The 14,432-nt window shown below is 44.6% G+C and overlaps 1 protein-coding gene across 1 annotated transcript in view; it reads right to left on the reverse strand.

The window, feature by feature from the left end:
* Nucleotides 1–1,137: 1,137 nt before the first annotated feature.
* Nucleotides 1,138–14,432, reverse strand: part of LOC129537450 (diacylglycerol kinase kappa-like) — a 148,478-nt gene continuing 135,183 nt past the window's right edge. Inside the window, 7 exon segments of the mRNA XM_088832678.1 lie at nt 1,138–1,217; nt 2,695–2,818; nt 5,499–5,609; nt 10,212–10,298; nt 11,554–11,695; nt 12,373–12,464; nt 12,466–12,540. Coding sequence (XP_088688804.1) covers nt 1,138–1,217; nt 2,695–2,818; nt 5,499–5,609; nt 10,212–10,298; nt 11,554–11,695; nt 12,373–12,464; nt 12,466–12,540 — 711 coding nt within the window.

Raw genomic sequence — 14,432 nt, forward strand, 5'->3', positions numbered from 1 at the left:
GCCCCCTTCTCTAGGGCATTGATGTTTTTGTTCCCCTTTCTGTGGCCTGGCTCAGAATTTTAAGGGGGCTTCGGAATCAGCTGGGCCATAGGTAGATCCCAGCCGCTTCTAAGACGCTGAAAACGCACTAAAAGTTTAGAAGCTCCACAAAGAACTAGGGCAGTTGGTAGAGGCATATGTGTGTGTAGGGTAGTGGGGGTCGGGAGAGATTCCTGTGTTAGCACAATAAATTATAGGGTCATTTAGAGGTCGAGTTGTATTTTCAGTTCTTATATATATATATATATACATACATATTTATATGTCTCTATACATAACTATACTGCAGCACAGCAGCAAAACATTTAGTTAAAATATCCAGCAAGAATGCAGCAAAACACTCCATGGAGGCATGCAGGATAGGATGAAAGCAGTAGGAGGGGAGCCTGTATGGTTGCCATAGGGGTGAGTTCCAACCAATGGGCGGCCCACCCAGCCACCAGAGCACCACCTGGACATGTGCAAAGACATACATTGCGCACATGGAAAAATAGAAAGGTTTTGCAGAGAGAGTAGTCACCACAAGAAAAGATCTCACATGGTCATTGTAACAGGCAACCGCACAAGCCCCCATGACCTAGTTCTCATTTTAATAAGTCAACTAGTAGAGACCTCCTGAAGTTACAAGTTGCAATTGGCAGGGATTGGGGGAGAAACACCACCACACCTGGCTTTCCTGACCCCTCTCCTTGCCTCCCTGAGAGTATTTCTTTCATTCATTCCCTAGCATCAGCAGTTTTTCTGCCAGTCAGAGAAAAACATTCCCCAACTCCCTGAAAAAGTGAACTCCCTTGAATCCTTTGCAGATCCCAGGCCATTCACAAAAAGCATATCTCAATTAAATATTGTAATTGCTCAAGATGCATGAAGAGAACTGAACAAGACAACTCAGAACAAGAATCTTTGGCCAATGAGAAAACGTAAACCTCTAAGGAGACCTGATTGAGTCCAGACAAAAATGTATTAGTGTAAAGAGTTGGAGGATCTTTCTTGGTGGTGCTCATGTTTGTTCTGAAATAATTTAGTCTAGCCTGTATTGAGGTTTCAAGAGTTTTTAGTAGAATCCTAAATGTTGTGAGTTCTTCCAGCTTTCTAGGATTATAGTTGAGATCCTGATGTTGTTGGAGGATCATCATATTTTGCTTCATCTTCATGATGTCTGTGATGCCACAAATTTCCTTTAGAGAAAAAAAAGCAAATATAGAAACAAAGAGGTTAGCACATTGCCAGCCTAAATGTAGGGACCCTAAAGAGAGCAAACAGTCTTTTAGGAGACAGACTCATTTGTTCATATTGTATCAACTATCTCTGAGCCATCTTAGAAAACCAGCTAATACCATGTGAGCCAAACACAGATGGGATGCGTTCTTAGAACCTGATAATCCATGAAACTGCTATTGACCCCTTCTGAGTATTCAGACTCTCAAGCACCATGGGTCTCCTAGCTGGCAGATTCTTTGGGACTCAACATAGCTGGACCAAACACAACTTGATCCAGGAAATTCTCTCTTGGCATCTGTGCAAGTCTTAGTTTCTCAAAAAACAGAAAACTGCCACCCCCCATCCTTTTCCCCCTATGCCCACCATTGTTATCTCTCTCAAGCTTCCAGGTCATCTAAGCTCAGAATTTAGGAAAGACCATTGACGTCAGAATTGGTATAACTGACAACTCTAAGGGAACATCCTTTTGAGTTCCACTGACATATCAAGAACATTTAAGTCCAATTCTGAAGAAGTGCTCAGTCGCTTCAGTTGTGTCTGACTCTTTGCGACCCTATGGACTGTAGCCTGCCAGGCTCCTCTTATTTCCTAGGCAAGAATAGTGGAGTGGGTTGCCATGACCTCCTCCAGGGGATCTTCCCAACCCAGGAATCAAACCTATGTCTCATGTTTCCTGCATTGGCAGGTGGCTTCTTTATCACTGTGCCACCTGGGAAGCCTGTATTCTGAAGAAGAGGTGGAACCAAAATTCAAATAATGAAACAAAGTTTGCATTTCCAGGGACTGACTATAACAGATACAGAATAGGAATGTTTAGATAGATCATGAAAACTGTTCTTGACACTGTAGGTGCCCATATCGACACCCCCAACTCATGTCAAATAATACTGCTTTCTGGAGCAGGTAGTTGTATTTGACTGGGAAAGAGATCTAATTATGACTATTTTGCAATACTTTATCAGAAAAGAAAGGAATGAATCAAGTGGAAAGTTAACTGCTTATTCTCATTTTTCCCTCTGCAGCTGTTTACATCACAAAGACTGTACTGTAAGGTTGCCGCTCAGGCTTTCTCCTTGTCAGTGTCCATAACCACTTGCTATTTTTTCTTAAGGGTTTTTCTTTTTTTTTTTTTGGTCACACTGCACAAAACATGACATCTTAGTTCCCCAACCAGGGATCAAGCCTGTGCCCCCTGCAGTGGAAGCATGGAGTCCTAACCACTGGACAGTCAGGGAAGTCCCTCCATATCACTTTCTAACTCATACTTTATCCAAGAGACTTCGTGGCATCACCTAAGGCTGGCTCCCAGCTGGATGCCTCCTCCATTACTACTGTACCTGCACACATTTCTAATGTGAGCTCCAGGTCTTTGGGAGGGAGGGACCCAGGCTGCTGGGAGGTCTTCATGACCTTGATGACAATGGGGAAACTTACCAATAAAACCTTGGATGCCTTGGCCTGATTTAGTCTTGTATTCCTCTTCTGGCCTCTTTTTCCCCAATTTGGGGAACTTAACTTTCAATCTGAAGCTTTTGCTGTCAGTGTCTGAGGACTTTTCCTAGCAAAGTATGACAAAAGGAAGGTCAAAATGTTAGTTGCCTGATAGAAACAATTCTTAGAGGCTTGCAGAGATGGTGAACGAGGACGGCTTCAGGAAGCCGGCCAATCTGCAATCTATTCAGGTGTGGGAGACATCCCTACTCACTAGTACCATACCTGAGAAGGCATTTGGTCTTTACTAAGATCCTACTTTGTGCCAGACCTACATAGCATATTAAAAAGCAGAGACATTACTTTGCCAACAAAGGTCCGTCTAGTCAAAGCTATGGTTTTTCCCGTGGTCACGTATGGATGTGAGAGTTGGACTGTGAAGAAGGCTGATCTCCAAAGAATTGATGCTTTTGAACTGTGGTGCTAGAGAAGACTCTTGAGAGTCCCTTGGACTGCAAGGAGATTGAACCAGTCCATCCTAAAGGAAATCAGTCCTGGGTGTTCATTGGAAGTACTGATGCTAAAGCTGAAGTTCCAATGCTTTGGCCACCTCATCCAACGAGTTGACTCACTGGAAAAGAGTCTGATGCTAGGAGGGTTTGGGGGCAGGAGAAGGGGACGACAGAGAATGAGATGGCTGGATGGCATCACCGACTCGATGGACATGAGTTTGAGTGAACTCTGGGAGTTGGTGATGGACAGGGAGGCCTGGCGTGCTGTGATTCATGGAGTTGCAAAGAGTCAGACACGACTGAGCAACTGAACTGAACTGAACTCTGTGCCAGATGCTTTGCTAAATGCTTTAATGTGTGTGTGGTTAGTCGCTCAGTCATGTCCAACTCTTTGCGACCCCCATGGTCTATAACCCTACCGGGTTCCTCTGTCCATGAAATTTTCCAGGCAAGAAATACTGGAGTGTGTAGCCATCCCCTTCTCCAGAGGGTCTTCCTGACCCAGGGATAGAACCCGGGTTTCTTGAATTGCAGTCGGATTCTTTACCACTGAGCTACCTGGGAAACCCCTGCTGTTACTGCTAAGTCACTTCAGTTGTGTCCAACTCTGTGTGACCCCATAGACAGAAGCCCACCAGGCTCCCCCATCCCTGGGATTCTCCAGGCAAGAACACTGGAGTGGGTTGCCATTTCCTTCTCCAATGTGTGAAAGTGAAAATTGAAAGCGAAGTCGCTCAGTCGTGTCCGACCCATAGCGACCCCATGGACTGCAGCCTACCAGGCTCCTCCATCCATGGGATTTTCTAAGCAAGAGGACTGGAGTGGCTTGCCATTGCCTTCTCCGGGGAAACCCCTAGCCCCTCAATAAATGCTCTCATATGTATAACTGCTCTTCTGAATTACCTTTCAGAAGAAATCTAAAGTAAAGGCACAGGACCTTCCCTCTCAACCAAAACTCTGGAAAGCCCAATGAATAACTGACTCTCCTCCTGCTTTTCCCCGTCAAAGTGGATCTGCATCTTCTGTGGCATTAAGGCAAGCAAAGTGGGTGTTAGGTGAATGATCAACATCTTCCTGCCTTTCTTGCAATCTACTCTGGCCTTCTTTAGAGCCTCATTTCTTCATCTTTATGGAAATACTGAAGTCCAGAAAAGAGATTATGCCCAGACAAGGCAAACTTGAATACTGAGACCTCAGAGCATGGACTGTTTGTCTTAGTTCTCTCAACATCCAGTCTGTCTCTCTAGGTCAGGGGCTTGGTGCTAGCTAGTTGAACTGAGGAAGAAAGTGTTACAAGAGTTTGCTTCCTTTTCTGCATAACAGCATATTTTCCTTCCCCAGAGGGCTGCTGGTCAAGAGCAGCAAAGGCATATGATAAAGTTATTAAATTTTTTAAGACCTGAATTTGCCTATGGCTTTTTCTCTTAAATGGTAGCCTAATTGCTGCACTAGTCCAAATCCTTGTATGGCTTGCTCACATTCATATAACTGGTGTATAAAGTCAGAAAACAAGCATAATGAGTAGAATAAATAAGGATTCCTACACAGTGTTGAAATGAGCAATTCCATGCTACGTAGAGAAGTTTAAAGAAAAACCCTGTGTCAGAACATAATGGGAGTAACCTACCTGGTGATAGGTAGACATCTTTCAGTCATTTGATTTATGAAATGCACTTTTCTTCCATCTCAGGAAAGCACTCAGAATTGTCAAAAAATGACAACATCCCCAGAGCTATCTTGTAGCCACTGCTGCCATGCTTGATTTTCTTTTAAGCCACACATCTGCTAGGGGAAGGCACTGAGAAAGTCTGCTTTCCTCCCAGAGTGGGAGGTACAGAAAACAGCAAGGGAGCGGTGATATTTGGTAGATTTAACCACCATTATGGCCTGGGCACCAACCATTTAGAACAAATGTTGGCTGTAAACAACTGGTTTTGGCCATAATGGTATGTACCAGATGAAATTCAGTGCTGGCAGCAGGTACTAAGCAGGGGAGGGGAATTGTGGCCAGGAAAAAAGCACAGAAAAAGACCAATCTTACTTATTCTTTTCCAATCTTCTTTACAGAGTGGTTCTTTCTGGTTATGTTCCCATGGTTATCAAGTTTTTCAATGTGCCTTCTGCCTTGTCCTGTCTACTTAAATGGTGAAGAGATGCAAGGAGGAGGCTCCATTAAGCTCAAGTTGAAAGCCACTACTGGTCTTCGTCTGCTATATCAGTCGTTGTGTCCTGGAAGGCAAAGCCCTGAGGAAAAACCCCTCTTTCCCTTTATTTCCCAATCCACAGGTCACATACCTCTGGAAAAAGGATTGAATTCATCCAGTCAATCTTGGATAGCTTTTCAAACTCCTTATTCATGGCATCCAGGGAAATTTTCAGTGTGGCCTCATTATCAGCATTTCTCAGCTGGTGAAAACAGGAAAAAGAGTGAGTATCCAATGCCTAGTAGTTTACCTTCATAGACACTTGCCTTCTCCCCAACTCCCAGTCCCTGCCTAGTGGCCATTAGACCACAGGTTGCCAACTTATATCTCCTTTGGCCCATAGGGTCACTGGAAAGTATAGTCAGCCAGTTCTTTACTTTCTCAATGGGGAGATTCAGGAAAAAAATCAGAAAGTGATGCTTTCCTTGGAGCTTGGCACAGTCCCAGTTTTCAAGCAGAGAGGCCCTTTGACCAGTACAAGTTAATACTGAGTTGTACCCCAACAGCTTAGGGTCCAGGATAGAGGTCCTACCCTTGATCCTCAAGTCCCTGGAGACATCTAAATGTAATCATAATAATAGCTACCAATTTTTAAGCACATACTATATGCCAGGCACTATGCATACATGATTTGATTCCATCTTCTCAATAGCTTGATAATACCTTATGACGTATTATTATTCTCATTTTATAGATAGAAAAATGAACTCGAAGTTTAGTGCTCAAGATTGCATGACTGTACAGAAACCAGATCTATTTAACTCTATAGCTTACCATCTGTACCATACTATCCAAGAAAGGGTATGTGGGTGGCTAGATGTTAGGGTTGGGGGGGAGGGGATCTTTATCACCCAGTTACCATAATTTAAAGGCTGCTTTGTGAAGCAAGCCGCGGGGTGGGGGGGGGGGAGGCTAGAGAGAGACAGCTCAAAATTTCTCTTCCTGGCAAAGAGGGTTTACCTCTCCAGACTGTGCTTTTAGCCCCTAGCTATTCATTCTTCAGTTTCAGATGGCTTGTCTCACAGGTCCAGGAAACAAAGCTTAAGCATTCCCTAGTATCCCCCAGCACCTACAGCATGAACTCTGTATACTCCATGAAAGAGTTAAAATAGATTCTTCTAAAACCATCTCCAACTTAGAAGACCCAAGTTCCAGACCAGCAACATGGGTGAGATAGTTCATATTCCATTAGTGAGCTGGGAGGACAGACACATGCTGATATCATCAACCCTGATGTCCTTTCCAGCTCACCTAACCTGACTTCATCTCTCCTCCCTGGCATGTGCTCTACTTTCAATTTGGTACTCATGTGGCTTCTTGCTGTGCATGAGCCAGCCTTTAAGTGGAACCTTGCCAACTGTCACAAATGAGTGGCAGGTGAATGAGCAGGGGGTGGGATTGGAGGATATGACCAATCAGGATGGGATATGAGAGGGTGACCAAGTCATGCTGACAAATGATCTCCTGCTTTTGCTTTACAACCGATGATTCAGGACAGTACAGGGTAGCTCAGCTGCACAGGACATGTGTGTGTGCATGGTGGTGGGCTGGGGATCAGTGGTGACAGGTGGAAATGGTCATCACTTGAAGGTAAGGGGGAAAGGGGCAGGGGTCCTTGGGGGCATACTTACAAGCAATGCTCAAAAAAGATTTGGTAGGCAAACCCAAAGCCACAGAGTAAAATGAGGAGCTGGGACCTTAGAAAACGATTCCTGATCATAATAGAAGAGGAATACAATGACTTCCTAGTGACTTCCTATTTGGCACCTAGAGAATCAGGCTCTGAAAACTAATATGTGGGTGGGCCTGAATCTCATGCAATATTCTCTTGTCCTTCTGGCTCCAAGAGAGACCTTTTCCAGGACTCTTCTCTGAGATAAATGTGCAAACTGACTCCCAGGACTTTGTTGCTCACTTCTTGTTCCTGTTCGAACACATCACTAAGTCAGTTTGCCAAATAAGGGAAGTGGGAGTTACTGGGTGGGATATTCTTCATCAAAATGCTACAACCCTCTACCAACAATGAGCTCCTTATTTTCCTCCTTCTTCAAAGGTAGGAATAACAACATTCAAATGAAATAAACCTTATGTCCATGTCACCTTCATGATATGGCCTTTCTTAGCTTCCATTTGCACCCAGGTCTCATTTGGATGTTTGTATGTGAGTCCTTACCAGGTTCTTTATTAAATGTGGTATGTGCTCAGTTTGGGTTGTTGGCTGGTATAAATCAATTTTCATGAGCCCATGAGCCTCAAGAAAGCCTGAGTGTCAATGAGAGGCCAGGCTCCCATATTTCCTGCTGCCCAAATTGGCAAGGTCATTGAGCTCTACCTATATATAGAAGGTACTTCTAGTACTGTCTCTAAAGGCTGAAACTCTAGCCTGGGGCTCAGATGCTGGGACAGTCTGGCCTGATTGTCTTTGCCAATCTGGAACCTGTGGAGTGTGCCAATTAGATGTGCAAATGGAAGGGGGAAGTGGATGCACTTCTTTCAAAATCAACTCAGAGGCCCCTATTCAAATAAACCTTAATTAGAGGAGAGGCCAGAACAGCATCTTCCTCAGGGCCTTAGCAGTGAAACTCAAAGTGGGGTGGCCATGGTCAGTTGACTCATTAGTGCACACTCAACAGGTGTGCCTATGGGCTTTGCAGTATGAGAAATAGCAACTCTTCTTGTAGCTCAAAAACTGAGCCTCAGTCCATTTTCCCTAACTGATAAAATCTACCATCTGTCAAGCTGCTAGGCAGAGCTAGACACTTATTAAACAGTAGTTTGTTTAATCCTCACAACAACCCTTAGAGGTAGAGATTCCGTTCCGTTCAGTCGCTCAGTCGTGTCCGACTCTTTGCGACCCTGTGGACTGTAGCCCACCAGGCTTCTCCGTCCATGGGATTGTCCAGGCAAGAATACTGGAGTGGGTTACCATCTCCTTCTCCAGGGGATCTTCCCGACCCAGGGATCGAACCAGGGTCTTCTGCATTGGAGGGAGACGCTTTAACCTCTGAGCCACCAGGGAAGCCCAAGAGGTAGAGAGAGGTAGAGATTACAATCCCTATTTTGTAGGTTGGGAAACAGAGGTGAAGTTACCTCACATAGATACTGTTATGGATTCATTTGTGTCCTCTCCAGAAAGATATCTTGAAATCCTAACTTTCAGTACCTCAACTATTGGGAAATAGAGTCACCAAAGATGTAATTACTGAGAACATTGGCCTGATCTGGACCCTGGTGTAGGGCAGGCCCTCATCCAGTATGACTGGTGTCCTTTAAGGAGATGGCCATGGAAGACAGAGAGAGCACCATGTGAATATGGAGGATTGGAGCAATGCATCTATATTACAAGCCAAGGAATGCTCCAAATACTGCCAAAAAGTCACCAGGAGCTAGGAAGAGGTAAGGAAGGATTTCCCTACAGGTTTCAGAGGGAACATGACCCTGCTGACACCTTGATTTCAGGCTGCTAGCCTACAGAACAGTGAAACAATGACTTTCTGTTTTCCAAAGTCACCGAGGTTTCATTGTTTGTTACAGCATCCTTAGGAAATTAATACAGAATCAAGATTGCCAGGAGAAATATCAATAACCTCAGATATGCAGATGACACTACCTTTATGACAGAAAGTGAAGAGGAACTCAAAAGCCTCTTGAGGAAAGTGAAAGAGGAGAGTGAAAAGGTTGGCTTGAAGCTCAACATTCAGAAAACAAAGATCATGGCATCTAGTCCCATCACTTCATGGGAAAAAGATGGAAAAACAGTGGAAACAGTGTCAGACTTTATTTTTTTGGCTCCAAAATCACTGCAGATACTGATTGCAGCCATGAAATTAAAAGACGCTTGCTCCTTGGAAGGAAAGTTATGACCAACCTTGATAGTATATTAAAAAGCAGAGACATTACTTTGCCAACAAAGGTCCATCTAGTCAAGGCTATTGTTTTTCCCGTGGTCATATATGGATGTGAGAGTTGGACTGTGAAGAAAGCTGATCACCGAAGAATTGATGCTTTTGAACTGTGGTGTTGGAGAACACTCTTGAGAGTCCTTTGTACGGCAAGGAGATCTAACCAGTCCATTCTAAAGGAGATCAATCCTGGGTGTTCATTGGAAAGAGTGATGCTAAAGCTGAAAATGCAATACTTTGGCCACCTCATGTGACGAGTTGACTCACTGGAAAAGACTCTGATGCTGGGAAAGTTTGGGGGCGGGAGGAGAAGGGGACGACAGAGAATGAGATGGCTGGATGGCATCACCGACTCTGTGGACATGAGTTTGAGTGAACTCCAGGAGTTGGTGATGGACAGAGAGGCCTGGCGTGCTGTGATTCATGGGGTAGCAGAGAGTCAGACACGACTGAGTGACTGAACTGAACTGGCAGATTTGAACTCAGAGACCGCCAACTTTCCCCGCTATTCCTAACTCTTTTCCCACATGGTGAAACACGTATTGTGGAAACTTGGGAGACACAGAGCAGCTCAAAAGGGCTCACCCTTTTCTACTGGAGCTGTATTGGGTATAATGAGAACACCCTACTTCTGTTTGGTCTCATATGGACCTAAGAAACATTTGCCAAAGGAGAGGGGGAAATTTTTCTTCAAGGATATGATAGTTCCTATGGACTCGCATAATTTATGAAGTGACATGATCAATGATAACTCTAGGTAAGGATGGCACAGCAGGCACTGCTAGATAAGCACCTGGGCAAAATGCTCCTACATGTTTTCCAATGCCTAGAACCAAGTGCAGACTGTGACCAACTTCAGATGGGATACATTGGCCTCCTTTGTTCCAAACCCATCCACTCACCAAATTTTCATCCAGGAAAGCTTTGGTGTCATCGTAGAGCCCTTTAAGACTAAATGTAACATCTACTGCATCATTTCTGGTTAAAGTCTGAGAGGAGAAGAAAAGAAAGGAAGGGAAAGGACAAAGACAGAGAAGTTGTTGGTTAGTAAGCATGCAACTGGCTTTTTTGTGGGAAGGCAGGGGCAGGCTAGTCGGATGTGGCTATAAGTGAAAAAGTAATATTCACAATATAGCACAACTAATAGTTCAGCATGGACACCAACCAGTCAAAACTGATGCCAGCTATCAACTACAAGTGCAGCTGTATTGTGTGTCCTTTGTAGTGACATAGGACAACTTTGCATTTATCATCACTGATTGAGTACTCTGGGTATAGGGAAACACAAAATATGCAAACTGGACATAAGTTTGAGGCCACTTCTTGCCACTATCTGCTGCTGCTAAGTTGCTTCAGTTGTGTCCGACTCTGTGTGACCCCATAGATGGCAGCCCACCAGGCTCCCCCGTCCCTGGGATTCTCCAGGCAAGAACACTGGAGTGGGTTGCCGTTTCCTTCTCCAATGCATGAACGTGAAAATGAAGTCGCTCAGTCATGTCTGACTCTTAGCGACCCCATGGATTGCAGCCCACTAGGCTCCTCCGTCCATGGGATTTTCCAGGCAAGAGTACTGGATTGGGGTGCCATTGCCTTCTCCATGCCACTAGTTGAAGCCACCTTTTCCAAGGAATGTGGAATCAGGCCTAACCATCTCTCTTTGTGAAACTCCAGGCCCCTTCCAAAGAAGATCTGGCCCCCAATAAATAGGTAGCCTATATTTTAGGAGACCCTGATCCTGTATGTGGCCGTTTTGCATGGTTTTCTTAGCATAAAGTTACTTTTTAAAAACATCACTTAAAAATCTTCTGCCAGTGGGTCAAGTCACGAGATGGCACATTTAACATCAAGCATCCTAATCTGGACCTTTCCCTCAAGAGGAAAACCAAGGCAGACTGGAGTTCAGGTTTCAATGACAAGTATCACCTTAACAGGTTATACAGGGATCCACCTGGGATAAGGAAGGGTCAAAGCCAAGTTCCTCTCCATTCACAGGCTATTTCTCCTTGAGACTAGAGTGCTAGGTAGCTCTCAGGCTGATGAAGTCTGCTATGGGATTCTCCCAGTAAACACTCTGAACCTGTAACAAGTCAAGGAATATCTGCCTCCCTTTCTACTCCATCCATCAGTTTCCTGCCATGTCATTTGCTCGGGTTTTCTATCCAGCCTCTGGTTCCTCTGCCTTCCCTTCTATTCCCTTTCCTATTTGGTTTACTCCTTTCCTTCATCTACCTCTTCCTCCCTTACCTCAATGGGAGTGCAGGAAGCTGCAGCTGTCTCATTGCCACTCTCTTGTTTGTAAAATACATCGTTTAGGGTGTTAGCACTGGCATTCACAGAATCCATGAGGACAGACACATGCTGGTGGACCTTGCTAAGGTCAGTAAGTCTGTAATAAAGCAAGGAGAGATAAATGAGTCTAGAGTTCTGAAGGACTTCTGGCCTGAGGTACTTGTGAGGGTTAGGATTAAAAGTAAAAATGAAAGCTCTGAGTACCTGAATTGTATTCTTTACTCCCTCCTGTTATTTCTACTTCTTTCTAGGTAGCCACTTATGCCAGAAAATGTTTCTACTCTTCTGTAGGTATTCACTTTTGTCCATCCTTTTTAGGGGGATCTTAGTTCCCTGACCAGGGGCTGAACCCCGGGTCCTGGCAGTGAAAGCACCAAGTCCTAACCACTGGACTGCCAGGGAATTCCCACTTTGTCCATCCTTATCTCACCTAAATTAGATACTAGGTACTTTGGAAGAGTGGGAGGCTAGAATAGAGGAAGGAGCTGATTCCAGAAACTTTAAGGCCTTCCTGATATTTAAGGCCAAGGATAAATATTTTAAATCCTGTTGGGTCTGGGGCAGCAGAAAGAGATCAAAATTTGTCTTTGTACTTAATGGGAGAAGTCCAAGCTGACTCCTGTCTGGATTGTTAGGCTCCCTTTCAATCCTCAGAGCTCTGGGCAAGACTCCTTTCTGAGGTCAGGCTCTCCAGTAGCCTACAGACACAAGCTGGCTTCTTCTCCCCATCCCTTCTTGGGATTCCCAGGGGTGTATCTGGGCCAGACCACTTACCTGCTGATGAGGTTTTCTGCAAGCCGAGTTAAGTGCTGCATCTGGGCATACTCCTCATCAGAGAGGCTATCTTGAGATTCCTGGGAATCCAGCTATTGAGAGGGGTTGAGAGGTAGCGTGGATTTCAGAATGCTTGCACTCCCACATTTTCATTGAGTTCTCAAAGTCCTGTAAATGAAGACAGTGGCAGATCCTAATGACTGCTGTTAGCTAAGAGGGCACATGACAGGTCTGTCTGTGAGTCTGATATGTGTGTGCCAAGGGGAATGAGGGCCCCACATATTCCCATCTCCACACTTTATACATCTGTCCAACATTTTATTCAATGTCTTTAATACTAAGCACTTTTAGTTTTGTTGTTGTTTTTACTGTTACGATGCCAAGTCTTGGGACAAGATGCTTGACTCAGACAGATGTCTGCCTTCCAGAAGCTTCTATAGGAAGGCATCATGATCAGTAAGACAGTGGAGCCCCTTTCACGCTCCCTTCTTTGCCGAATCTAGGCAATGTGCTGATGGGTTTTAGAGCCAGATGTATCTAATTTAATTTTGAATTGTGCTTCTGTCATTCACTAGTCATGTGACTTTTAGAAAAGTATTTAAACTCTCTGGCCCTTATTTTCCTCACCTGTAAAATGGGAATAAGTGTATCTACCTCATAGAAAGAGGAGAGTGAAAAAGTTGGTTTAAAGCTCAACATTCAGAAAACTAAGATCATGGCATCCGGTCCCATCACTTCATGGCAAATAGACTGGGGAACAGTGGAAACAGTGGCTGACTTTATTTTTGGGGGCTCCAGAATCACTGCACATGATGATTGCAGCCATGAAATCAAAAGACACGTACTCCTTGGAAAGAAAGTTAGACCAACCTAGACAGCATATTAAAAAGCAGAGACATTACTTTGTCAACAAAGGTCCATCTAGTTAAGGCTATGGTTTTTCCAGTAGTCATGTATGGATGTGAGAGTTGGACCGTAAAGAAAGCTGAGCACTGAAAATGTTTGCTTTTGAACTGTGGTGTTGGAGAACACTCTTGAGAGTCTCTTGTACGGCAAGGAGATACAACCAGTCCATTCTAAAGGAGATCAGTCCTGGGTGTTCATTGAAGGACTGATGCTAAAGCTGAAACTCCAATACTTTGGCCACCTGATGCGAAGAGCTGACTCATTTGAAAAGACCCTGATGCTTGGAAAGATTGAGGGCAGGAGGACAAGGGGATGACAGAGGATGAGATTGTTGGATGGCATCACCAACTCAATGGACGTGAGTTTGGGTAAACTCTGGGAGTTGGTGATGGACAGGGAGGCCTAGCATGCTGCAGTTCATGGGGTCACAAAGAGTCAGACATGATTGAGTGACTGAATTGAACTGAACTGAACCTCATAGATTGTTGAGAGGATCTATTTGGGAGAGAGAATATATGTAAAGTGCCCAACACAAAGCAGGTAGTTTATAAACTAGACATCCCATCCCTTCACTATTGCTGTGTCTATGGATTGTGCATAGGCCACAGTGTAAGAAAGCCTGTAATCACTGAACACTGATCAATAATGGCTCCTTTCTAGCTTTAGATGGTTTAGCTGATGTGGGTGATATTTGTGAATGCAGTATTTTAAGATGTGTGAAAGTGAAAGTCACTCAGTTGTGTCCAAATCTTTGCAACCCCATGAACTATACAGTCCATGGAATTCTCCAGGCCAGAATACTGGAGTGGGTAGCTGTTCCCTTCTTCAGGGGATCTTCCCAACCCAGGGATTGAACCCAGGTCTCCCTCATTGCAGGAGGATTCTCTACCAAATGAGCTATCAGGGAAGCCCTTTTAGATTCCTTCAGTTCAGTTCAGTCACTCAGTCGTGTCTGACTCTTTGTAACCCCATGAATCACAGCACGCCAGGCCTCCCTGTCCATCACCAACTCCTGGAGTTCACTCAAACTCATGTCCATCGACTCGGTGATGCCATCCAGCCATCTCATTCTCTGTCGTCCCGATCTCCTCCTGCCCCCAATCCCTCCCAGCATCAGAGCCTTTTCCAGTGAGTCAACTCGTCGCATGAGGTGG

This window comes from Moschus berezovskii, chromosome 26 (assembly GCF_049115385.1).
Source record: "Moschus berezovskii isolate FMDL1 chromosome 26, NW_MosBer_1.0, whole genome shotgun sequence".
NCBI classification, from domain to species: Eukaryota; Metazoa; Chordata; class Mammalia; order Artiodactyla; family Moschidae; genus Moschus; species Moschus berezovskii.